This window comes from Festucalex cinctus, chromosome 17, assembly GCF_051991245.1.
Source record: "Festucalex cinctus isolate MCC-2025b chromosome 17, RoL_Fcin_1.0, whole genome shotgun sequence".
In the NCBI taxonomy this organism is placed as follows: Eukaryota; Metazoa; Chordata; class Actinopteri; order Syngnathiformes; family Syngnathidae; genus Festucalex; species Festucalex cinctus.
This window is the reverse complement of record NC_135427.1, coordinates 6233339-6258572: the sequence shown is the minus strand read 5'-3', so window position 1 is coordinate 6258572 and position 25234 is coordinate 6233339. Positions and strand designations below refer to the sequence as shown.

The following is a 25234-nucleotide window of genomic DNA, read 5'->3' as shown; positions in this document are numbered from 1 at the left end:
GACATATTTATTTTCATTTTGTTAAACAAAATATCAATTGAATGAATTCACGATTTAGATAAAAATGAATAATTAAATATTTAAAATTTGTCAGAGTTAAAATTTTAAAGTTGTCAGAAAAATAGACGAATGGAAGGTGAAAATGTTTTTAAAATTAGGCATGGCAAGTTTATTTGTATGGCACATACACAAAAATGACCAGAAAGTGTCCAAAAAGTTACCATAAAATGTCCAAAAAGGAAGAAGAAAGGCATAAAATTACCATAAAACGTCAATGAAGTTGTCAAAAATGTCAGAGAATTGAATGTTTAATGGCAGAATAGAAAATGTAAAAAAAAAAAAAAAACTATAAATGTCCAATGACAAAAGATGTAATCTTAAAAATTAACATAAAATATACACAAAATTGTCACCAAAAAAATTTAAAAGTCAGAAAATGTATTTTTTTAAAGGCAGAAAAGAAAATGTTTAAAAAGTAACCATAAAGTGTTTTTTTTTTATTTTTATTTTTTTTAATTATTATTACTTATTTGGCCTAAAATGGCTCTTTTGACAGTAAAGGCTGCTTGACCCCTAATTTAGTGTGACAGACTTTCAAAAATCATATGACCATTTTTCTTTTTTTCTTTTTTTTTCCAACGCACTCACTCTGCAACGACTGCCAATCTGCGAGCATGTGACAGATGAGTGCGAATGCCTCCCATGTGAGCAGCTTTCATCAGTTAATGGCAATCGCTCTCCTCGAGCGTTTTGGAGACAGCAATCCCCCCCCCCCCCAAAGCGAGCCCGTCCTCCCCGGCAATTTATCCTCGACGGGCCCCTGCCTGAGAACAATCATCCACTATACGTGTTTGTCGGCTATTTGAAAAATTGACAACAATCTCAAATTGCACTTTCTTATTCGCAGCTCAGGCTGCTGGAAAAGATTTGAAAAGCCAGCGAGTCCAACAGGAATGTTTTGCAGCACCACAGATGCTCGTGTTGATTTCGGGCAGGAGAAGTGGCAGATCTGGTTAAGGGAAGTAACAAGTAACGCAGGGGTGCCCAAACTACGGCCCGGGGGCCATTTGCGGCCCGCCGCTCATTTTTCAGTGGCCCGCGACATATGCTAAAAATGGCATTTGACTCAGTTCAAATAATATAAAACAGAACAAAAATGTTTGGAGACGGCTGTATCGAAAAACGGGTGCCATTAAAAGGTTATTTTAGTTAAAACCAATGAAAAAAAAAATAAAATTCAAAAAACAATATTGTTACCGAAATAGAATAAAAACAAAAATGCTTTTTAAAAAACTAAAACTAACATGAAACTACATTTTATATTTCCAAAACTAACTAAAACTAACTACAATTATAGCAAACGTGTCCTTCGTTTTAGTCTTTGGCAATTAATTTAATGCATGCTTTGGGGATGATTTTAAATGTGATTTTCAGTAGATTTATTTTGATATAAACCAGAATAATGACGTTTGAAAGTATGTCACACAGAAGTGACGTCATCTTGCAGCAGCCAATAGAAAAGCACCAAAAGAGGACGTCGCTCCCATGCTGTTTTTTAAATGTTGCGCACAAGTAATACACATTTAAAAAAACCCAATAATAATAAGACTAAAAATAACAAACTCAACTAAAACTAAGCATTTTTTTAAAGAACTAAACTAATAAAAACTAACAGAACCACCCTGAAAACTAATAAAAAAACAAAAATGAAAAATTCCAAAACTATAATAAATCTACTGCCATATTATAAATAAATTGGTTTATATACTGTAGCATTTTCTAAGTATGCAAAAGCACAAATAAATTATTTGTACAATTTTTCGGACTAAACACAATTTCTCTTCACAACATTATGTGGCCCTTGCGTCCTTCTGATTTTCTGCATGTGGCCCTCAAATGAAAAAGTTTGGACACCCCTGAAGTAACGTGCATTGACTAACTATGAAAGGCAATTTTCCCATCATGCTTCAGTCAGTGTTGCAATTACTCACTGCCTTAATGGACCAAAACTCCTTTCATAACTTTGCCTTTGTATACGTTCGCTCTCAATTTCTCCTCAATCACTTGTCATATCGCCTTGTCGAGTTACTTTTCGTGCCGAGGGATACTTTGTCTGTCAGTGCCCACGTCACTCGCGCACAATTTCTCAGGCCCCAAGTTTTCCACACAGCCCTTTTTTGTCTTTCTTCATGCAAAAAGATGATATTATAGTTGCATTTCAGCCCCCCGATTTTTCTGGCCAGGTCATTGTTTTCATTGGCTATCTCCATTTAAGTCTATTGAAACAGACCCTTTTTGTTTTTTTTTAAGTCTATAAATGGATTCTTTTCATGACTGACTGACCTAGGTGGGGACTTAAGAGGATACTGCACCACACTCCGAGATTTATGCTGCACATTGACATACGCCGCACATTCTGTTTGATAGGAACCAGCAAGATAAAATCCAAATGACATATTGTGGTGGTTATTAAAGTCACATTTGTTTTTAAGAGTTGCATTGCAGGCCTCTTTGAATGTTTTCACGGGTCCTATATGGCCCCCAGGCTGGAAGCTTTCCTCCCCCCTTGCATTAACTCCACAAGTCTTTTATCACTCAGACACCTCCAGACAATTTTACAACCGTTGGGGGCTTAACCGCACGTCCCGTATGTCATATTTTACGCAGACTGCATTTTTTTTTGCAACCTACTATTCACGCTCCCTCCCCCAGGTAACAACCTCAGACGGTTTTATGCCTTTAATGTCTTAAACGGTAATTAGATGTACAGTATCTTTTACGGTGCGTTTTCAAGGGACAACACAGAAGAAGCTAAACTTTGCTAAAAATGTAAAATAGTCTTAAGCTTGTTCGGTATAACTCTAAATTTGCTTTTATTTAAAAAAAACACAACACGCCGCTTTAAAAACTCATTCACTGCCAGTCATTTTAGAAAATTTTAAAATTTTCAATACTCACGTGATATTACATTCAATAATTATATATAAACCGAATCTACCAAGTAACAGAATAGACTCCCTACTTTTTGCCCCGTCCCGTTCTTTTATAATTGACATTACAGCCATTTCTCCCATGGACTCTGAAACTGTGTTTATTTTGTATAAAATGGGGCAATGATGTCATCTACCGGTGGTTGGGCATCAGTGAAGTTGTTTCCAAGTTTGATATTTACAGTGGAGCATAATCAGATTCGCCACCCATTTAGCACCGCTCTAAAAAATACAATTGACAAGTATACTTGTCAAAGGCAGTGAATGAGTTTTAATGTCAAAACTGCTGACAACAAAAGTGAGTTCACTCCTAAGTGAAAAAAATCCACAAATTGGGCCTAAAAAGCCATTTTCGATCCCCGGTGTAAATGTGACTCGTTATTGTTACAATGTTTCAGGTGTGAATGGGCCTTAGCTAAGTTCAATTTGGTTTTATTGATCTCCTACTGGTCACTGGAGACAAATTCTATTCCTGTTTTATCCAGTTTGTTGCTCCTGAAGAGGAGACACTTGCGTTATGCTATTGTTGTTGTTGTTCTGAATGTTGTATTCAGTGGTAGTACGGCCATTTTGTATTCAGAAAATAACACCAGTACACCCCAGATGGGACTCGAACCCACAACCCCTGGCTTAGGAGGCCAGCGCCTTTTCCATTAGGCCACTGAGGCACACAACACTTCAATGTGGTGCACAATAGCGCACTACAACATTTTATTGGCCATAAAGTAATTGAGCCCTTTGAAATGTACCTTGCAATAATGTTTTAAAAAGTCAAAAGTGTCCTGTAGTTTTCCCGGGATGTAGCTTATCATTTAAAATGCTTGCTAGCCTCAAGGCAAGTTAAGCATCAATAATTAAAGACGTTTCTTACGCAGACGCCTTCACATTTATACATGCAGATACATGACAGGCATCCCAAAGCATTCGTACGAACCCAAAACACAAACATTCCCACACGTCTTCCCTCTTCATGCCCACCATTCCTGGCTTTAGTTATAGGTCGACATGTGAGACAGCTCTCATTAAGTTTGTGGGAAAATGACTAGCCCCTCTTCTCGCTCGCTCATTAAACATTCATAAGATGGAGACTCCCCCCTTGGCCGCTGTGCAACGTGAGCGTATGTTTGCTACAAGGCCTCGCGTCCCGCCGCGATCGCACAGCGAGAGCGTTTTTCTGTCCGCTAACAAAAGAAGCAGTGTTTAGCTTTTTACAGTAGCCAAACCGGGAGGTAAAGGAGTTGTCGTCTCCATGTCTTGCCCATGTCTTCATGGGACAACACTGAAGAAATGACACTGAAAATTGAGCATTGTTAAGAGTTGCAAAGAGTACATGAAGGCTACTATGGAGTAAGTCGTGTTTTTAACCCTTGTGCGCCTAAAAAAAAAAAAAAAATTAACCCTCTGGTTTAATTTGAGCCAAGAGTTGGCGCCTTCTTGCAAGTGTGATAAGTTGATAACTAAGTTATTTCTTTCTTAATTCCAACCCCTCAAAATGTTCAGTGGCTTCAGAACTATCCATACATGTATAGTTTGTATTTATTTATTTTATTTTAGATGCCCTCTATGGACAATAAAAGCAATATTGTGCTCAGAGCGAATCTAAATATGATCTATCTATATATAAAAAACAAATTCAAATTGTAATATTCGACATGATTAAATTAGGGCCTTGAATATGTTAATAAATCATAACAACGCTAATTTTTTATTTATTTTTTGACAAATGGCAATTTAAAAAAAATTTCGGCACATGCCAGAATATAGAACTATGTTTGTATTAGGTTGACATATTTTTCCACTTTTATGTGAATTAACAAGAGTAAGAATAAAAATTAAAAAAGATTAATTTGCGAATAATCATTAGTTAATCATTTAAATAATGCAATAGGTTATAATTATTTTTTTAATCAACTCACAGCCCTAGTTTTTGTATATGTCTGTAATATGTATGAATGCATATCTGGAAAATAGATTTAAGTAAAGCTTTCTGACCAGTATACTTAAACGATAAAGTCAGCATGTATGGCGTTATCTAACTGAAGTCACACTGTTTTGTTTTTTTGTTTTTTTCTCTAAACGTCCCCAGTTTCCCTCTTGTCATTCCTCTGCTTTTTAACCCGCAAACATCCCGTGACAGGCACGTTCGCGTTGTCAGTTCAAAGCGCACGGCGAGGTCAGAGAGAGAGAGAGAGAGAGAGAGAGTGCGTCACTCAGACCACTTGTCACCCAAATGATGACAAATTAGCCGCCTCGCCGCTCGACTCCCAATCAAGTCCGGACTGGTGCAGTCCCTTAAGTGTGTGCACACTTCCTGTAAATGGAGACGGATGGCACACAGGTGAACGACGGCAAAAATGTGTGTCACCTTTTACTATTCTTTTTTCTATTTTTTTGCATCAATCAGAGGAAATAACGTTCTAAATGGCGGTTGCTCCATTTATTATTCTTTGCAAAGTCACACAGTAGGGGAGCTCACGGGTGCTAAATCCAAACTTTAGAAGCTAAAGACGAACATAAAAATGTGAACAATAGAACACTGACTCTTTCTTTTCTTGGCCAGAAACTTGCTTTATGCCAAGTCGCTAATTAACCTTGATTTTTTTTTTTTTTTTTTTTTTAAACCAGCAGACGTCTTTTGTCTCCGGCGGCTGTTTTTTTTTTTTTCCTTTCTTTCTCAGGCCACTCGGCTCCGCGTCTCATTATTTTTCCATGTGTTAAAAGTTTCATGATGAAATAAAGCAGGCTGCTTGCTGAGTCTTTGGCTGCTGTCAGTCAAAAAGCAGCCCAACTCGAATAGGACTGATGAATGCCTACGCAGTCCTGATGGAGTCTTCATTTTGAGCATGCTTGCAGATGTAAAACAGAGCAGCTGAGACACAAAAGCGTAAAAAATAACTCAACTATGACTTGAGCCCATGAAAGTTGCTTCTGTCAGTTTGTTAATATAACGGTCTGATGATGTGAAAAAAAGGTATTTTGTTTTTTTTCTCCGTTGCATTGCCATAGATTCACGCATTGACAAACAAATTACAGATTTAGAAAGCACTGATCAAGGCCTTTAATATGAGGTGTGAGTCGACTTAGTTTGTTGTAAATGACTTTTTGGATATATTTATTTGTGTATTTATTTCCACTTTTATTTATATATTTATTTTTGAGTTCTCATTTTCAATTTTGTATTTATTGTGACTATTTTTGAATTATATTTTTTTTATTTAGTTAGTTTTTATTTTTGGATATATATATTTTTAGTTATTTCCACTTTTATTTTTCTATTTATTTTTGAGTTCTCATTTTCAATTTTGTATTTATTTTTACTATTTTTGAATTATATTTTTTATATACATTTTTATTTTTATTTATTTAATTAGTTAGTTTTTATTTTTTGGATATATATATTTTTTTTAGTTATTTCCACTTTTATTTTTATATTTATTTTTGAGTTCTCATTTTCATTTTTGTATTTATTTTTACTATTTTTAAATTATACTTTTTTTCCCCGTTTTTATTTTTACTTTTATTTATTTATTTAGTTAGGTTTTTTTTGGGACATATATATATATTTTTTTAGTTATTTCCACTTTTATCTATATTTATTTTTGAGTTCTCATTTTTTATTTTTTATTTTTATTTTTCAATTAGAATTTTTTATATACGTTTTTATTTTTACTTTTATTATATTTTATTTTATTTTTAGTCTTCCATATACTGTACATTAGCCCAGTTAACAAGATCTTTTTACAGTACCACTGTTGTCACTGTGTTCTGGGTTGGGTCATGTTGGGTCATTGTGTTGTTATGACAATATTGTCAGTTGCTATGCAGTTGGCCCTGTATTTAGGTCCTGTAATTGCCACTCTTATTTTGCCATATAGGCCATTATCCTGTCATATAGACTTGAGCACGGTCCTAGCTGGAGTTACTGGGTGATGCTAAGCCTCTACTCACCTAATAGCCGCCAAGATAAAGTGAGATCATTTGAGGTTGATTGAAAAGAAAGACAAACAAATGCACGGGAACACAATCACAGTCGTTATTGCTGCACCCTTGAGTGTGTTATGGCCTCCACTTCCTCCTTTGGTCTCCTTTCTATTAGGACCTCTTACTTCCTTAGACACACATCCAGTGCAGGCTCAAGTTCCTCCAGATGTGAGAGGCCTTCAGGGTTCATGGTGGATGTCTGGTGAAGAAGTGCGTCTGGGTCATTTCCACCACGCGGATGTTGCTTTTTCCTCCGGATCGGGTTCTGCTGGTCACGTCTTCACTCATCATCCGCTTGGTTTCGTGTCGCTTGATTTGATTGAATCCTCATAGCTCAGACATCAAAGAGAGATTATTTTTTTTTAATGGGAAAGATCGTCATAAAGTTGTGTTTGTTTGAAAACAGCCAATTATTCACTTTCCCGCTTGGCCCCGGTTGTAAGCTCCTGAGGGGACTTTTTAACTCTTCACCTTCACCACTCACGTGGCTCACTTTTCCCTCTTCGCTTTTGCGTTTTAATGCAAGCGTACACTTTATCTGACGCTTCCCGGCCAAGTCGCCGACTCCATCTGGACGCGGGGCGGATAAGATCTGCGAAAGCGAGCCAAGCGCTACATCGACGGGCCGCCGAAGCTAAACAACGAGCCGAGAGAAAGACGGCGTCGCTTGAGTGGCGGCGCTGCGCACGTTTTCTCACTTTAGGCGACGTCTCTCGCATGAGGTGGAGCAATCGAAGCCCGCGCGGATGTTGATAGCGTTTATTGTTACAACTCGCGCGATTTGAATGGAACAATAATTGAGAGCTCAAAAAAAAAAAATGCACTAATGAGAAACACATTTGAGGAAATTACAGTCATATGAGAAACAAATGTGGCACTTTCTAAGGAGCCAGGCTTGAAAATAACTTCAAATAACCGTCCTGTTTCTATTGCGGTAAGTCCTCACTGGTAGCAAACCAAACAAAGGTCACATTCACACCTATAGAGAATTTTGAGTTTTCAATTACTAATTAAACTAAACTGAAGACAAATTAGACGGAAGTGCAATTTCCGAAGAAATTGCGTGGGAATGCTGAAAGCTGAATGCCAATAGCTGAATGCATGTGGAATGCTTATGAAGTAAATTGAGAGAGAAAATATGAAATTATGACCTCCTGGTTACTGGACAATGCACTTTTACCAATGGTGCTACCGAGCAGTGTAAGACACCTGGTAATGATGTTATAAATAAGTTATACGTATGGAAGTGGGTGTGGAAAGTGATACTTAAAAAAAGTTCAACGTCTGTCCCATTGAAAATGAATGGGAGAAAAGTTGATATTAAATGTTAAATTGTGCAAATACTGTGTCAGCAAAAAAAGTGTGGAGAATAAAAATCACAATAACATATGTGGGAATGCTTCAGCATTCCCACAATAAATTCCTCTGTCAAATGTATGCCTCTTGGCCAGGAAGTAAAGTAATTGTCTGTTATCGTTCACACGCTGACACAAGTCAACCGTTTGGCTCATTTGAACTCAATTATGAACCAAAACATCAGCGCCGAGCTCAAAATCAGACTCTCGTTGCAGTTTCTGGATGAATGACGCGCGTTGTGGTTATGCAATCTGCCAGAGTTGCTTCCCTTCATCTGCATCTTTCTGTCACTCATATTCATTTTAACTATGAATTATCATTTATTTGCAGAGAATAAAATCAATATGTAATCGTGTTTGATATTTTAATAAATAAATATAGCATTTTTAATGGGTTACCTTTAGGTGCAGGTTAGAATTACATTACATTAATTCATTAAAACTAAATAAAACTAATTTTTAATTAATGTCTTCAATTAACATATTCACTAAAGCAGAGTTTTATTTTTATTGTGTGTTTAACTAAATTAAAGCTACTGATCGTAAAATGTTCAATTTTGAATCGCTGCTGCCACCTGTGGCTGAAAAATGAAACAACAATCGCAAAACAAAAACAAAAAAACAAAAAAATCCAAGACAAAACCAAACAGTCAACTTACAATTCAAACAAAATTTATAAATTTAAATACAACAATGTATGTTCTGTTTCCATATTATATTTTGTGATGTATTTTTGTGATAATCCTCCTGTATCATTGGAGAAATGATTTCATGGAATTAAATATAATTATTATCATCTGAAAAATATTGTTAAATAGCACCCCTGTGACCTCCTGGTGTTCCAGAATCACCATGGCAACAACAGTGACTCTGTTGTAATCATACTGTCAATATCCACACATAACCGTTTTGTTTTTTTTCAATGTTACACATATTTAATAATAACACTGAAAAAGGCGAATGTTTTTAATCCATTGAAGTGGTTTCAGTTTAAAAGACTTTAGTGGCATTTGGCGAAGGGAAATTTCAGGCTTGAATCAACTCATATGGTTTCGTTTGGCGTCACATTAGGGGAAATTAAATTGATTTAAAACTCCACGTTACGTAAATCTGATCATACGTAACAGATTTAAAACCTTTAACTCAAAACTCTAAGCACCTTAACCAATTCATTTTGGATTTATTGATCGCAAGAGGTTCTCATTTAGCAGTGTCTGAAGTTGTGGAACAGTTGGCAAGGTCATTATTTTATTTTATTTTTTTGAATGCCACTTGGGCAACATGTCTTTAACGTATCACCGCTTGCTTGGATTACTCACTGTAACAAATGTAGTGGACTTCCTGCCAAAACGTTATCTTGTGTCATAAAGTTAACCTCTTGAAATACAACGTATCAAATTTCTCGCTACTTTCTTAAACGACTGGCTTGAAAACTCACAGAATGACAGGAAGCGTGAAAGGAAAGAGGGGATCTGCGACCTGGGAGTTGCTGTGCGACACTTTATGAAGGCCTTGAGGGGCAAAGCGTGGCCCGACCGCGGTTCGACTCGACGTCTTAAGTTCACGTCGGACCGCATCTGGAGTATTTGATGCCAGGGGTTCAGCGGAGGGTCATGTGATCGTTTCCAGCAAACCTGAGACGAGCGGCGCGGTGTGCGGCGGGGGGGGCTATTATTAAAGGAATCGTTGAGTCGGAACTTGAAATAAGCTCGAGCTTTAGGACGATGTGAGTGTGCAGTTGAAGGCCAATTTATTTTTTTTCAACAACAAAGAAAGGGAATATGACACGATTATAGTGTCCAAACTTTTTCATTTAAGGGCCACATACATAAAATCAGAAGGACGCAAGGGCAACATAATGTTATGAAGAGAAATTGTTTGTTTTTAGGGTGCACAGTTGTCAAAAATAACCAAATTTGGGTAAAAAATGTACTGAGTCTTGGGTTTAAATAAATAACCACCCCAAAGTTGGGTCGGACCCTTTTTGACCCAATTTGTGTGATTTTTGACCCAATTGTTTGTAGGGTGCAGTCTAAAGACAACTGACAAAAATAACCCAATTTGTGTCAAAAATGCACTGTGTCATGGGTTCGACCATTTTCGACCCAATTTGGGTTATTTTTTACCCAATTGTTTTTCGGGTGCACGGTTGTCAAAAATAACCAAATTTGGGTCAAAAATGCACTGTGTCTTGGGTTTGACCATTTTTGACCCAATTTGGGTTATTTTTTACCCAATTGTTTTTAGGATGCCCGGTTGTCAAAAATAACCAAATTTGGGTCAAAAATGCACTGTGTCTTGGGTTTGACCATTTTCGACCCAATTTGGGTTATTTTTTACCCAATTGTTTTTCGGGTGCACGGTTGTCAAAAATAACCAAATTTGGGTCAAAAATGCACTGTGTCTTGGGTTTGACCATTTTTGACCCAATTTGGGTTATTTTTTACCCAATTGTTTTTCGGGTGCACGGTTGTCAAAAATAACCAGATTTGGGTCACAAATGCACTGTGTCTTGGGTTCGACCATTTTTGACACAATTTGGGTTATTTTTTACCCAATTGTTTTTAGGGTGCACAGTTGTCAAAAATAACCAAATTTGGGTAAAAAATGCACTGTGTCTTGGGTTCGACCATTTTTGACCCTTTTTGGGTTATTTTTTACCCAATTGTTTTTAGGGTGCACAGTTGTCAAAAATAACCAAATTTGGGTAAAAAATGTACTGAGTCTTGGGTTTAAATAAATAACCCCCCCAAAGTTGGGTCGGACTCTTTTTGACCCAATTTGGGTTATTTTCACCCAACTGTTTTGAGAGAGTAACTAAAATAACCCCAATATAGACAGATCCACTCCTTGTTGACACAACTTTCTCAAATGTTGGGTGCTGTTTTGTACAAAATGACCCAATTATGGGGGTTATTTTTTGCAAAACGATACACGAAGTTAGATAAAATGGATCTTTTTTTTTTTTTTTTTTTTTTACCCAAATTGGGTTATTTTGACCCAAGTGTTTTTGGAAATCTCACTTGGTAAAGGTTATAAAATGCCCACTTTCCAATTTTTGTGCTGCAAAGATCTTCAGCAGCTAATCAAGTGCGATCCATGTTCCAAGTATGAGCTCATCTCTGACGCTCACAAGGAGACCCACCACTCATGAAAAGTTATGGTGGTCCTTTTGCGTGATGATGTGCCGGGTCCTCTGGGAGCTCGCCTGAGGAGGAGATTCGGAGGTAATCTACGTTCTCGCCTCTTAAAGCAACCTTTCAAAGACACAAAGAGGACTTGGCGCTGATGGATTGGAGTCGGAAAATCCCTTCAAAGGAGAAAAACCTGCAAAGCTCTTTAAGGCACATCCTTTCAGCACATAGACGTGAAGGACATGATTCAGATACTTTATTAAGATCTTGAGTCATAAAGCCACTGGAAGACATTGTGATCCACAGCCGTCGGGGCGCCACGTCCAATAGGCTGCAATGAAAATGCTTGATGCATAGCATACATCTGGGATACAGTTTTGCTGCCTGAGTCCTCTGCGCTGGAGTCCGGTCCATGTCCTGCAGACATTTTTTTTCCTCGGCGCTGGACTTAACGGAGATTAATATTGGAATACATTCGAGTTTGACTTGGGCCAAAGAACTATTGGCAGCAGTTAGTAGCCATGAGTTTCGAAAAAAAAAAAAAAAAAAAATCATAAATCTACAATTTGGTGGATCACGTTACAGGTGCAGAGGCAAGAGTGCAGCCAGTATTAGCAGACCATACAGGTAAATCCAAAAGACTGGAAAGTTAAAATCCAGCAGTGTGAACCAGACATGGAGAAGAATGTTTTTTTAACCTGCTTAGACCACCTTTGACGAGGTCATTTTGTACAGCGTACCCTGCTCAGGGTCACGATCCACACCAAAAGGCAATTTAAGATCCTTCAACGAACTTAGCGTGCATGTTTTTGGAATGTGGAAGAAAAAGGGAGTAATTTTTTTGGGAGCATTGTTTTTTGGGGGGAATTTTTTTTCTGTTTTTCTGAATATTTTTTCCTGTCATAAAAAAAATTATTCTGAAAAACAGAAAAAAAAATATTCAGAAAAACAGGGGGGAAATTTTGTTTCCAAAAAACAGGGGGAAAAACATTATTCAAAAAAAAGAGAAAAAAAAAATTCCAAAAAACAGAAAAAAAAAATTATTCAGAAAAACAGAGCACCGACTTCTGTTTTTCTGACTAATTTTTTTGGGAGCATTGTTTTTTGGAGTATTTTTTTCTTCTTCTGTATTTCTGAATAAAAAAAAATACTCTTAATTTTAAAAATTATTAAAAAAAAAATACTCAGAAAAACAGAAGTTGGTGCTCTGTTTTACTGAATATTTTTTTCTGTCATAAAAAAAAATATTCTGAAAAAGAGAAATAAAAATTACTCCGAAAAACAGGGGGGAACAAATTATTATGAAAAACAGGGGGAAAAACATTATTCAAAAAAAGAGAAAAAAAATATTCCAAAAAACAGAAAAAAAAATATTCTGAAAAACAGAGCACCGACTTCTGTTTTTCTGAGTAATTTTTTTTTTTAACCTCTGAACTATAAGTGACTTGTTTCAGACCACTGACCTGTATATATGACTGGATAGCCGATAGCCCATACACGCCAATGCAAGCCTTTGAAGTCACAGGGCGGCCATCTTGTTACTCCCACCTCGCCTCCGACCTTACACTAACTGCCTCCAAGCTGTATATGTTTCATCTGTACGTATACCGTATAGTTTATACAGTAGTCTGCTTGCGACGTGGGAGTAACAAGATGGCCGCCCTGTGACTTCAACGGCTTGCTCTGGCGTGTATGTGCTAACGGCTATCCAGTCATAGACACGTATGCGTATACATATGGCCTCCAACTTCTCCTCATGACCTCAACAGCTCTTGTTTTGATCATTCCTGACACCCAGGTGGGCGGGGCCAGCAGGTAAGGAAGTAGGTTGGGTGCCGTCGTTCTCGTTAGCAACTGGGGCCCGTTTCAAGCCGATTCTACGGAGTTGGCTGTATCATAAAGCTTCCTTTCACGAGCGGACAAACCCCCATGTCCATGTCCGGACTGTCACCACGACGCCTGTTTGCGTTTACGTGCATTTGCGTATGTTTGGCGGTTAGCCCAAAATGGCCACCCATGATGCCTTTTAGGGCCCGCGAGTAACGCAGCTTGAATCAACAGCAACACAAAACACATCTGAACCCTGCTGAGTTCTTCTATGTTGGAGCCATTTAAAGTGGGCTTCCCTCAAATATAAACAGCACGTATATGCACCATTCAGCACACACTGGAAACTATTGTGCCAACATGCATCCATCTTGTTCTGACATGTCAATTCAGAGTGAATACAAATAAAACAATGTGCTTAAAATGCAGTCTTGATACAGTAACAATGACACAACGTTAACACAAGTCCGCTTCAGTTTAGCGAGTATGATTTTGACTTTACATTTACTAATTGTCTTGAAATTTTGCTGTTCAGCGTTGGATATTCTCCGCTTTAACACGGTTTCAGCCACACGTCGGCGAAAAAAAAAAGTGTCATCGATCACCCAAGCGCATGATTGCGTTGCGTTAAAGATGCTAGCCGTGTCGATGTTAGGTTAGCTTAGCATTTAGCATGGCTTCTCCGTTTTTGTTTTTTTTCTCGTCATCCCTTCGTGAGTATGACACTCGTGAGAAATATATCTTATTCGCCACCACACGAGCGTCGTTTACTGACTTAGGAGCGACATGTACATTTTAACAGAGCCTTTGGCACCTGGCGAATGCATGAATATCATTCATTATGATATTCTATCATTCATTACGGGGAGAAGACGACACGTGTGCTGCAGTGAAATATTACACAGGCTTAGTGTAATGTGTCGTCTCGTCACGCGCGCGCACGCACACACGTGGAGAGGATGGATTGCAGAACAGCGAAAAGATATTTCTTCGTAACCCAAGCATGATGTCACCCTCATCCAAACTATTCACTTCTGGGCCCTCATCTAAAAAAATCTCTTCAACCGTATCCATTTTTATATTGTAAAATTCAACTGTTTAAAATGCTGTAAATGTTTATGGTCATGATCACCTTTTACAATCCTGCGGCTGCAAAAGAAAATAAATCTCCACCGCCATCTTTGCAGCCTATCCAACCATATGAACTTGATATTAAAATTCCAGATTGATTTAAGGTGTGCTACATTGGCTTTACTTTGCTTTATGGGATTTAGACAAAAAAAAAAAAAGAGGAGGGAAAGGAGAAATGTTTATTGGGATGAGACTGTGGTACCGCAAATGTTTTTATAGAACACAACGGTTCAATTTGTGCATTCAGGTTGAGACTAGTCATAAGCAAAATATGGAATGCACAGTTCAAAGAAATGCAGCCATTTACAAAACGTGTGGTAGGAAAGCTTAAACAACAACAAAGAATATTTTGTGAATTGATATGGTACTAAAACTGCTTGCATCCGTGTAATCATCTTTTTTCAAGCTCAAGATCACACTTGATGGGACATCAATTGGAATATTGGCGCCACCAGCTCTGCACTGCCACCTTCTGGTTTTGCTTATTCCATAATATCCATCCATCCATTTTCTTGACCGCTTATTCCTCAGTCCTTAGTCCGGAGTACCCGGAGAAGACCCACGCAAACTCCACCCTCGAGCCCGGACTCGATCTTGCTTCCTCAGTACTGGGAGGCGGACATGCTAACCACTCAGACACTGTGCTTCAAACGAAGAAATAATTTACATTTACAAAGTGAATGAAACATTATTAAAATGAAGTATTAATAAGGTAGGCGAAACCGTGTTCAAACAAGGGCACAGAAATCGGCAGGTTTCACTTTTAGGTGCATGTGAGGTCATTTTGGTTAATTAAGCTAACCAACGCTAATATGGCTGTCGGCGATTGGCTGGCAACCAGTTCAAGGGCGTACCTCGCCTACTGCCCGGAGCCAGCTGGGATAGGCTCCAGCACCCCTGCGACCCTTGTGAGGAGCAAGCGGTTAAGAAAATGGATGGATGGATAATATGGCTGTCAAGACGAGAAAAAAAAATCGGCCATCTTGGATCGTGAACTACGGCAGCCACACTAGAACAAATACCTTGGCCTATATCTAAATATTCGGATCCGTAATTATTTTGGCATAAACAAAATGCAACAATGAACCTAGTGAGTATCTTCGCTTTCTATCTGTGAACATTTTCTTCAAACTTTTCTCTCCTAATGGGTCTTTAGGGAGAAGTTTGAGGCAGGAAATGGCACCTACGGGTGGAAAAAAAAATCAATGGTTAGATTGAGGGTAAATCTTGTAAACCTTGTCTGGACCTGATACGGTCTTGCTGTATATTTCACAGTGGATGATGTTAACTGCTGTCACGAGGTGGAGGGTCTCAGCGTGGTGTCTTTAAACTGGAAATGGAGGTAGCCGTTTCCCAAAAGAGGGGAAGGAATAAATTTGGATCGTTAGATTTATAACGCGTGTGAGTTTTATATCGTGTATGCGCTTAGTTAGATACTGAATGCAAGATTATTATTGCCTTTACAATTCATTCCCCATCCATAAGGGTCATCCATGAGATGTTTTCTTCATCTTGGTTAGCTTCGAGACCTACAACCTTTAACAGGGACCCTCACGGGAATATTCTCAAGTATGCTCTGCCTACTAAGTTTGTACACTGTGCAGGTCGAGTTTATAAGCCCCCCTCCTACTGTAAAACAACAGCTACTATCTGATTTATTTCCGTAACATTTTCAACTACAAACCTGGGTGGCCCTCTTCCTCTAAATCCTGTGTTTTAACCATTAACACATCCATTTCTGTCTCGATACCGAGATTCCTGACATCTCAAAATTGTACCTTGGGGCCTTGCTGTGTCTGTATGAGTGGTTTACCCTCCACAATGTCTGATTTTTGATCATCATGCAGTATGGATGGACTAAGAGCATCTATTTCCACAGTTCTAGCTTGTTTACGTCCTTTATGGTTTAAAAGAATTGTTGTACTTTATAGTAAGTCTGCGGCGTGTGTTTTTTAAATGACCCCCCGCCCGCCTCACCCACCCTCAAAACCTATCACATTGTTCTAAAGACAATAAAAATACTGCAGAAAACGTAAATTATAACAATGAAGACTCAATATGAATGTCATGGGGGTCAAATTGCGTGCCCTCGCAAAAAAAAACGTTGCGTACTTTGCGAGAGAAGGCAAAGTTGTTTTTTTTCGCCTACCATGTCACCTTAGCTGCGCCGTAAACACTTCCGGGTCATCTTCCGTGTGAACAAAAGTGACGTATAAACAAACCAGTGGAAAAATACATGCTCCATCCTAGTCTCTTTGGGAAAGCTTTCCCACTGTTTTGTTTCATGTTTACAAACGTTTCATCCTCGTCGCTTTTGGTCACATGGAAGATGACCCGTAAGTGTTTACGGCGTAGCTAAGGTGACATAGTAGGCGAAAAAAAACAACAACTTGGCGTTAATTCCCTCGCAAAACAACTTTGCGTTCTCTCGCAAAGATGTTTGGGAGGGAACTTAAAGTTTTTTTGTTTTTGTTTTTTCTACCATGTCACCTTAGGGGCTCCGTAATTTATGTATTTATTTTTGTGTTGTTTTTTTTAAGTCTGTGTTGCCTTCACGGCCTGTCCAGACCAGCACGCACCCACAAGGGTTGCTGCAATACCAGTAATTCACCAGTGGGTGTGTATTTGTAGTTCATGTTCAACGTTAAGATAGCATTTGGTTCATTAAATGACAGGGGTTTGAAAGAACTGGTTAAAAGGAAAGCTTATGTTTTTATTTTGTACGGGGCAACATTTTCATTGTTTTTTTTAATTTTTTTTGCAAGAAACTCATTCCATAGAAGCAGAGGCGGCATTCTGGACAAATCAACGGGGAGAGAAAATCCTGTTTAGCTCTTCAAGATGTGGAGGGGGAGCAATTTGTTTCAATAACTTTCCTGGAGAAGTCATCACGCATCGTACTGATACAGAAGGACGCTGGGTGGTGGCTGGCAAAAATTGAAGGTGTGTTTTTAATTTTGCTTTTGTATATATTTTTACTTTTGTTTTAATTTCCATTTATATTTTTTATATCCGTTTTTATTTTCACTTTTTCGTCATTTATTTTTAATTTTGGCAGACCTCTGATTTTCCACCCTTAGGCGCCATTTCCCGCTTCAAACCACTCCCGAAAGACCCATGAGAAAAGTTTGAGAAAAACATTCACAGAAAGAAAGCGAGGATGCTCAGTAGGTTCTTTCGACATTTTATTTTTCAATGAAAGGAAGCAGAACTTAGATATAAGGCATGCAGCAAGTAATCATATTAAAACGAAAAATGATATTCATAACAAACAAACAAAAAACAATGAAAACAACATAAATCGAAGTTGAGGATTTCAGATTATACAAAGACTACAAGATGATAAAAAAAAAAAGATCATGCTACAAAGAACAAAATAATGTATGTTTTAGTAAATATTTACCTGAGTAAAATACTTTAAGGGTCCATTGCACAAAGCAGGTTCAACAAACTCTGAGACTAACCCTGAGCTGCGAGTTGACCTCCCCTGAGATAGGAAACGTGAGTTTTTGGTTCCATTACAGCTAATCTGAGTCAGTTTTATCAAGGAAGAGTTTTCACTTACTTTCATTAGTGCGTTCTTCACCAGCACACTTGTGTCTCTTGACCTGAAACTTATGACAAAATTTTTGCCCACAAACAGAGCAGACAAAAGGTTTCTCACCAGTGTGTGTTCTCGTGTGTTCTATTAAGCTTCCCTTGTGAGAGAATCTTTGCTCACAAACGGTGCACGCAAAAGGTTTCTCACCAGTGTGTGTTCTTGTGTGTTGTATTAAGCTTCCCTTGCGAGAGAATCTTTGCTCACAAACGGTGCACGCAAAAGGTTTCTCACCAGTGTGGGTTCTTGTGTGACTGTTTAAGCTTCCCTTTTGAGAGAATCCTTGGCCACAAACTGAGCAGGTAAAAGGCTTCTCTCCAGTGTGGGTTCTTGTGTGACTTATTAAATGTCCCCGCTGAGAGAATCTTTGCCCACAAAGTGAACAGATAAAAGGGTTCTCTCCAGTGTGGGCTTTTGAGTGTATATTTAAATGTCCCCTCTGAGAGAATCTTTGCTCACAAATGGTGCACGCAAAAGGTTTCTCACCAGTGTGGGTTCTTGTGTGTATTTTTAAGTGTCCCTTGAGAGAGAATCTTTGCTCGCAAATGGTGCATGCAAAAGGTTTCTCTCCAGTGTGGGTTCTTGAGTGTATTTTTAAGTTTCCCTTGTGGGAGAATCTTTGCTCACAAATGGTGCACGCAAAAGGTTTCTCACCGGTGTGGGTTATTGTGTGTCTTTTTAAGTTTCCCTTGTGAGAGAATCTTTGCTCACAAATGGTGCATGCAAAAGGTTTCTCACCAGTGTGGCTTCTTGTGTGAATGTTTAAGCTTCCCTTTTGAGAGAATCCTTGGCCACAAAATGAGCAGATAAAAGGATTCTCTCCAGTGTGGGTTCTTGTGTGACTTATTAAATGTCCCCTCTGAGAAAATCTTTGCCCACAAAGTGAGCAGATAAAAGGGTACTCTCCAGTGTGGGTTCTTGTGTGTATTTTTAAGTGTCCCCTCTGAGAGAATTTTTGCTCACAAATGGTGCACGCAAAAGGTTTTTCACCCGTGTGGGTTCTTGTGTGTATTTTTAAGTGTCCCTGCTGAGAGAAACTTTGCTCACAAATGGTGCACGCAAAAGGCTTCTCACCAGTGTGGGTTCTTGTGTGACTTTTTAAGTTTCCCTTGCCAGAGAATCTTTTCCCACAATCTGTACAGGAAAAAGGTTTCTCATCAGTTTGTATTTTCATGTTTTTTTTCAAATATTCCTTATGAGTGAAAGTTTTCCGACACCAAGAAGTTTTCCAGCGTTTGTTGTCAGTGTGACATGTCATATCACCTTCAGCCTCCTCCTCCTCATCCTCCTCATCCTGAAGAGCATCTGACATAGCGTCGTCACTTTCTGACAGTGGAGCTAGGAGGCCGTTTGCTTGTGATCCTCCACAGTGGTCTCCATCACCTTCAGTTGTCATTTGTTGACATGAGCTGCTGGTTGAAGGCTCCACCCATCTACTCGCCTCACTTACACCATCTTCACTCTTCAAGGGGACACCAGTCGATGGCAACATAGCGACATCCTTTTCCTCCGGCTCCTCTTTGATATAGGGAGGGCTTTTTTGCTCCTCTTTCAAGGAAGCGTGCTCTGGCTCCTCCTTTTTTTTAATGGCAGGAGACTGCTGTTCTTCTTCTTTGGGGACCTCTTTGTCGTCATCTTCTTTTTTAATGTGAAGGTGCTCCGGCTCCTGCTGCTCAGGACAAACACATTCACTGATGTCTGCAAGACAAGAAAACAAACACACATGGTATTATAGTTATTATTAATCTTCTTCTTTCGGCTTTTCCCTTTAGGGGTCGCCACAGCGAATCGTTGCCTCGTCTCCCCCCCTGGGGGGTACGTTTTCACGGCACTGTATTTAATACAACATATTGAAATTTATCCCAGAGCGTCTGAGGCACTTTATTTTATTAAAGTGATATTGGTATTTTATTACGTTATAGGCTCAGTTACTACATTTGCAAATATTTTTTGTTTACCAGGCCAATAAACTTTTCCACAATATGCATTATGAGTCTAAATTTTTGAAACAAAAAATCTGTATCCATTACAGAGATACAAGTACTCAATTTTTAAGTTAATAGACCACTTTTCTTGATCACAAGCGTTCCCCTTTCACGCAGGTAATTACATTTAAAAAAGTGGGGTGGCGTTGGGGTTATATATGAACTACAAATTTAGATACCTCTGGACTGGCTTGATCAAATTTGACTAATGAGGTACGATGGGTATCACATGTTAAATTGTGGTACATTTGATTAACCCACTTTAAATGTGGCAATCATTTAGGGGAAAAACATTCCGAAATCCAACCATTAATCTCCATGCAGTAAAAACGTCCCTCCCCTTTAAAATGAAAAAATAAACAGGAATATTTTCACCAAGTATCGCAGGATTTTCTAAGCAAGTGAGAGTAACAAGTGTACAAACCTGCTCCGCAGAGTCCAACACGAGGCTGCTGGCAAAGTCTGGCTGCGTGCAGTAGTTGACGACGATGCTCGTTTTCGTCTTTCGTTCCACGAAGTTCCTCCACGTCAGTTGCGGTCCTTTTTGCGCACATTTTCACAGGAGAATCTCAACACTTTGTATATCGAACGCGTCTCTTTGTTAACGGCTAGCGAGCTAAACTACGCTAACTAAGCCGAGAGGCTTCAACGCGAACAGAGACGAGTTACCCGAACACAAACATTTGATGAGTTTCGTTTTAGTCCAGTAAAGTAATAAAGTGCGCCCTGTGTCGAGTATTCAGCCCGTTCAATACACAAATCGCCAAGAAGTCTTCGACTGCCTTCGAGGATGATCGGTGCCGGTAACAGATGTGATCTGGCTGGGGTCGTCGCCTACCGATGACGTCAAGCCACTGGATTGGCTGGAAATTGTTAGTTTATATTCTCAATAAAATTATATTTAAAAAAAATCCGGTTGACGCCCAAACATTAAAGAAAGAAAGAAAGATAAAAAATATAAAATTTCATTTAAATAAAATGTATGGACTGTAATTGTAAAAATGTAAATAAACCTAAGAAAATAAAAGCACGATACTTTAAGATTGAATAAAAAAAATAATTACGAGATATCAATGTTACATTTTTTACATCAAATAATGCATTTAACTTTTGTAATAATAATATAGATTGAAGTGCCTTCACGCTTGCCAATAACGCCAGCACAGCAGCGCTGTGTGAATGATAATAGGAAACATTAGCAATCTAAACTGACAATATTTGTCACATCTGAGGCAATTAATTTGTGTATTTATCATTTAGTCAATCTATTTTATTATTTATACAATGTCATGACTGTGTTTTGTTTGTGGCAAATGTCTGATGTTTGGTTTTATTTGACTTTATTTGAACGGATGCAATCAGCATATAATCAGCAGCTACTTCCAACTGGTCAGAAGCTATGTTGTGTCAGGAATCTTTAATATCTTTCGTCTGGTCAGAATCTATGTGATGTCAGAAGCTATGTGATGTCGGGAATCTTTAATCTCTTTATCTGGTCAACAGCCAATCAGATAATTCCATGTCAGTCCTGTTAGCCGCATGTCTGGGTGTGGCCAGACGGATCCTAAACTAAAGTAGCATTATAAAAATTCCTTCTGTGCAAATTTGAATCGATTCAAGTTGCTTGACAAGTCGAGGTGACAGTGGACAAGATAGTTGTCCATTGCTGGAGCTCTCCAATGCAAGCAGGCGAGACTTCCTTGTTTGCCAAGGCGCCCTTAGGACCGCCCCCTCATTTGAATAACATTTCGACCGGGCAGAGCGTCTGCAGCACGAAATAAATAAATGAGGGCAGAACATTTATATTTAATCTCGTGTTTTCTTTTTGTATATAATTTTACTTTTATGTATGGATATTTATTTTGTTTTAATTTTTATTTATATTTTTAAATGCGTTTTTATTTTGTTTTACACAACCTAAATAATCATGCAATATTTCCATGACTAATAAAATTCAACTAAACATTTTATTTTTCAATAAAAGGAAGCAGAACTTGGATATGAGTAATGCAGCAATTAATCATATTAAAACGATAAATGATAATCATAACAAAAAACAACAACAATGAAATCAAAAATGGAAGTTGAAACAGTGAATAGCTTGGACGTCAACATATCCAACCAATTTCATTCAAGATTGATCCGTATTTTATTCCCAATCACATTTCACCTTCCCATGACAAGTCAGTTTCTTCAGAGTCCATCTAATCACTCAATCAATCAATCAATCAATCAATCAATCACTTCATATGGACATCACCATACCTACCCTGAGATAGGAAATCGAGTTTTTGGTTGCATTACAGCTGATTTGAGTCAGTTTTATCAACGCAGAGTTTTCACTTACTTTCATTACTGCGTTTTTCACCAGCACACTTGTGTCTCTTGAGCTGGATCTTATGACAGAATCTTTGCCCACAAACTGAGCAGACAAAAGGTTTCTCACCAGTGTGGGTTCTTGTGTGCTCTATTAAGCTTCCCTTGTGAGAGAATCTTTGCTCACAAATGGTGCATGCAAAAGGTTTCTCACCAGTGTGGGTTCTTGAGTGAATTTTTAAGCTTAACTTGTGAGAAAATCTTTGCTCACAAATGGTGCACGCAAAAGGTTTCTCACCAGTGTGGGTTCTTGAGTGAATGTTTAAGCTTCCCTTTTGAGAGAATCCTTGGCCACAAACTGAGCAGGTAAAAGGCTTCTCTCCAGTGTGGGTTCTTGTGTGATTGTTTAAGATTCCCTTTTGAGAGAATCTTTGCCCACAAAGTGAACAGATAAAAGGTTTCTCTCCCGAGTGGGTTCTTGCGTGGCTTTTTAAGTGTCCCTTGTGAGAGAATCTTTGCTCGCAAATGGTGCACGCAAAAGGTTTCTCACCAGTGTGGGTTCTTGTGTGTCTTTTTAAGTTTCCCGTGTGAGAGAATCTTTGCTCACAAATGGTGCATGCAAAAGGTTTCTCACCAGTGTGGCTTCTTGTGTGAATGTTTAAGCTTCCCTTATGAGAGAATCCTTGGCCACAAAATGAGCAGATAAAAGGATTCTCTCCAGTGTGGGTTCTTGTGTGACTTATTAAATGTCCCCTCTGAGAGAATCTTTGCCCACAAAGTGAGCAGATAAAAGGATTCTCTCCAGTGTGGGTTCTTGTGTGACTTATTAAATGTCCCCTCTGAGAGAATCTTTGCCCACAAAGTGAGCAGATAAAAGGGTTCTCACCAGTGTGGGTTCTTGTGTGTATTTTTAAATGTCCCCTCTGAGAGAATTTTTGCTCACAAATGGTGCACGCAAAAGGTTTCTCACCAGTGTGGGTTCTTGTGTGTATTTTTAAGTGTGCCTTGTGAGAGAATCTTTGCTCACAAATGGTGCACGCAAAAGGCTTCTCACCAGTGTGTGTTCTTGTGTGACTTTTTAAGTTTCCCTTGTGAGAGAATCTTTTCCCACAATCTGTACAGGAAAAAGGTTTCTCATCAGTTTGTATTTTCATGTTTTTTTTCAAATATTCCTTATGAGTGAAAGTTTTCCGACACCAAGAAGTTTTCCAGCGTTTGTTGTCAGTGTGACATGTCATATCACCTTCAGCCTCCTCCTCCTCATCCTCCTCATCCTGAAGAGCATCTGACATAGCGTCGTCACTTTCTGACAGTGGAGCTAGGAGGCCGTTTGCTTGTGATCCTCCACAGTGGTCTCCTTCACCTTCAGTTGTCATTTGTTGACAGAAGCTGCTGGTTGAAGGCTCCGCCCATCTACTCGCCTCACTTGCACCATCTTCACCCTTCAAGGGGACACCAGTCGATGGCAACATAGCGACATCTTTTTCCTCCGGCTCCTCTTTGATGTCTTTACTCTCCTCTTTCATGCAAGCGTGCTCTGGCTCCTCCTCTTTTTTAGTGGCAGGAGACTGCTGTTCTTCCTCTTTGGCGACCTCTTTGTCGTCATCTTCTTTTTTAATGTGAAGGTGCTCCGGCTCCTGCTGCTCAGGACAAACATATTCACTGATGTCTGCAAGACAAGAAAACAAACACACATGGCATTATAGTTATTATTCATCTTCTTCTTTTGTGTTTTTTTTTGGTTTTCCCTTTAGGGGTCGCCACAGCGAATCACGTTCTGTTAAATTGTGGTGCATTTGATGAAACCATTTTAAATGTGACGTAATCATTTAAGGGAAAAACACCACGAAATCCATCCATTAATCTCCATGCAGTAAAGACGCCCCTCCCCTTTAAAATGAAAAAATAAACACAGGAATATTTTCAACAAGTATCGCAAGATTTTCTAAGCAAGTGTCAGAGTAAAAAGTGTCCAAACCTGCTTTGATTAGCACAACAGGAGGCTGCTGGCAATGTTTGGCTGCGTGCAGTAGTTGACGACAAGGCTCGTTTTCATCTTTCGTTCCACGAAGTTCCTCCACGTCAGTTGCGGTCCTTTTTGCGCACATTTTCACAGGAGAATCTCAACACTTTGTATATCTAACGCGTCTCTTTGTTAACGGCTAGCGAGCTAAACTACGCTAACTAAGCCGAGAGGCTTCAACGCGAACAGAGACGAGTTACCCGAACACAAACATTTGATGAGTTTCGTTTTAGTCCAGTAAAGTAGTAATGTGTGTACTGTGTCGAGTATTCAGCCCGTTCAATATACAAACCGGCAAGAAATCTCCGACTGCATTCGAGGATGGTCGGTGTCGTTACCACTACCAGATGTGATCTGGCTGGGGTCGTCGCCTACCGATGACGTCAAGCCACTGGATTGGCTGGACATTGTCTGTTGATAGTCTAAAAATATATATATATATATATATATATATATATATATATATATATATATATATATATATATATATATATATATATATATATATATACACATATATATATATATATATATATATATATATATATATATATACATTTTAAAAAATCCGGTTGAGGCCCAAATATTGGAAAGAAAATCTAAAATGTCATTTAAATAAAATGTATGGACTGAAATTGTACAAATGTAAATAAACCTAAGAAAATAAAAACACGATACTTTAAGATTGAATAAAAATAATAATTATGTACAGTCGTGCAGATTTGTAGGCAGATATCAATGCTACATTTTTACATCAAATAATGCGTTTAAATTTTCTAATAATTATAGATTGAAGTGCCTTCACGCTTGCCAACAACGCCAGTGCAGAAATGCATGATTCAAATGTGTTCACTGTGTCTTAATGATAATAGGAAACATTAACAATCTAAACTG

General features: G+C 38.5%; 2 protein-coding genes and 1 non-coding gene across 5 annotated transcripts in view; 1 reads left to right on the top strand and 2 right to left on the bottom strand.

Annotated features, from left to right (window-relative positions):
* Positions 1–25234, top strand: part of mapk8b (mitogen-activated protein kinase 8b) — a 116370-nt gene that overhangs the window by 50334 nt on the left and 40802 nt on the right. For all 3 annotated transcript variants that reach the window (XM_077503815.1, XM_077503819.1, XM_077503812.1), the window contains exon 4: positions 17184–17361. The gene's annotated coding sequence lies outside the window, so the exon portion shown is untranslated. The remainder of the gene's footprint in view (positions 1–17183; positions 17362–25234) is intronic.
* On the bottom strand, positions 3586–3658 carry trnar-ccu (transfer RNA arginine (anticodon CCU)). Its single transcript has one exon. It is a non-coding gene; the product is annotated as a tRNA-Arg (tRNA).
* On the bottom strand, positions 17581–24711 carry LOC144005332 (uncharacterized). Its single transcript, XM_077503454.1, has 6 exons — positions 24633–24711; positions 24296–24411; positions 22345–23986; positions 22267–22271; positions 20426–20569; positions 17581–19714 (listed from the first exon to the last, which is right to left on the bottom strand). Exons 1-6 carry the CDS (start codon positions 24653–24655, stop codon positions 17976–17978), a joined length of 3669 nt encoding a protein of 1222 aa, XP_077359580.1. The 5' UTR covers positions 24656–24711; the 3' UTR covers positions 17581–17975.

What these genes read in the sequence shown, in the direction of transcription:
- LOC144005332 (XM_077503454.1), bottom strand. Translation starts at nt 24,655, where the DNA reads ATGCAGTCGGAGATTTCTTGCCG. An exon ending in CAGTCGGAGATTTCTTGCCG is followed by an intron (nt 24,412 to 24,632) that starts GTTTGTATATTG and finishes GTGCGCAAAAAG; the next exon opens with GACCGCAACTGACGTGGAGG. An exon ending in TGTTGTGCTAATCAAAGCAG is followed by an intron (nt 23,987 to 24,295) that starts GTTTGGACACTT and finishes CTTGTCTTGCAG; the next exon opens with ACATCAGTGAATATGTTTGT.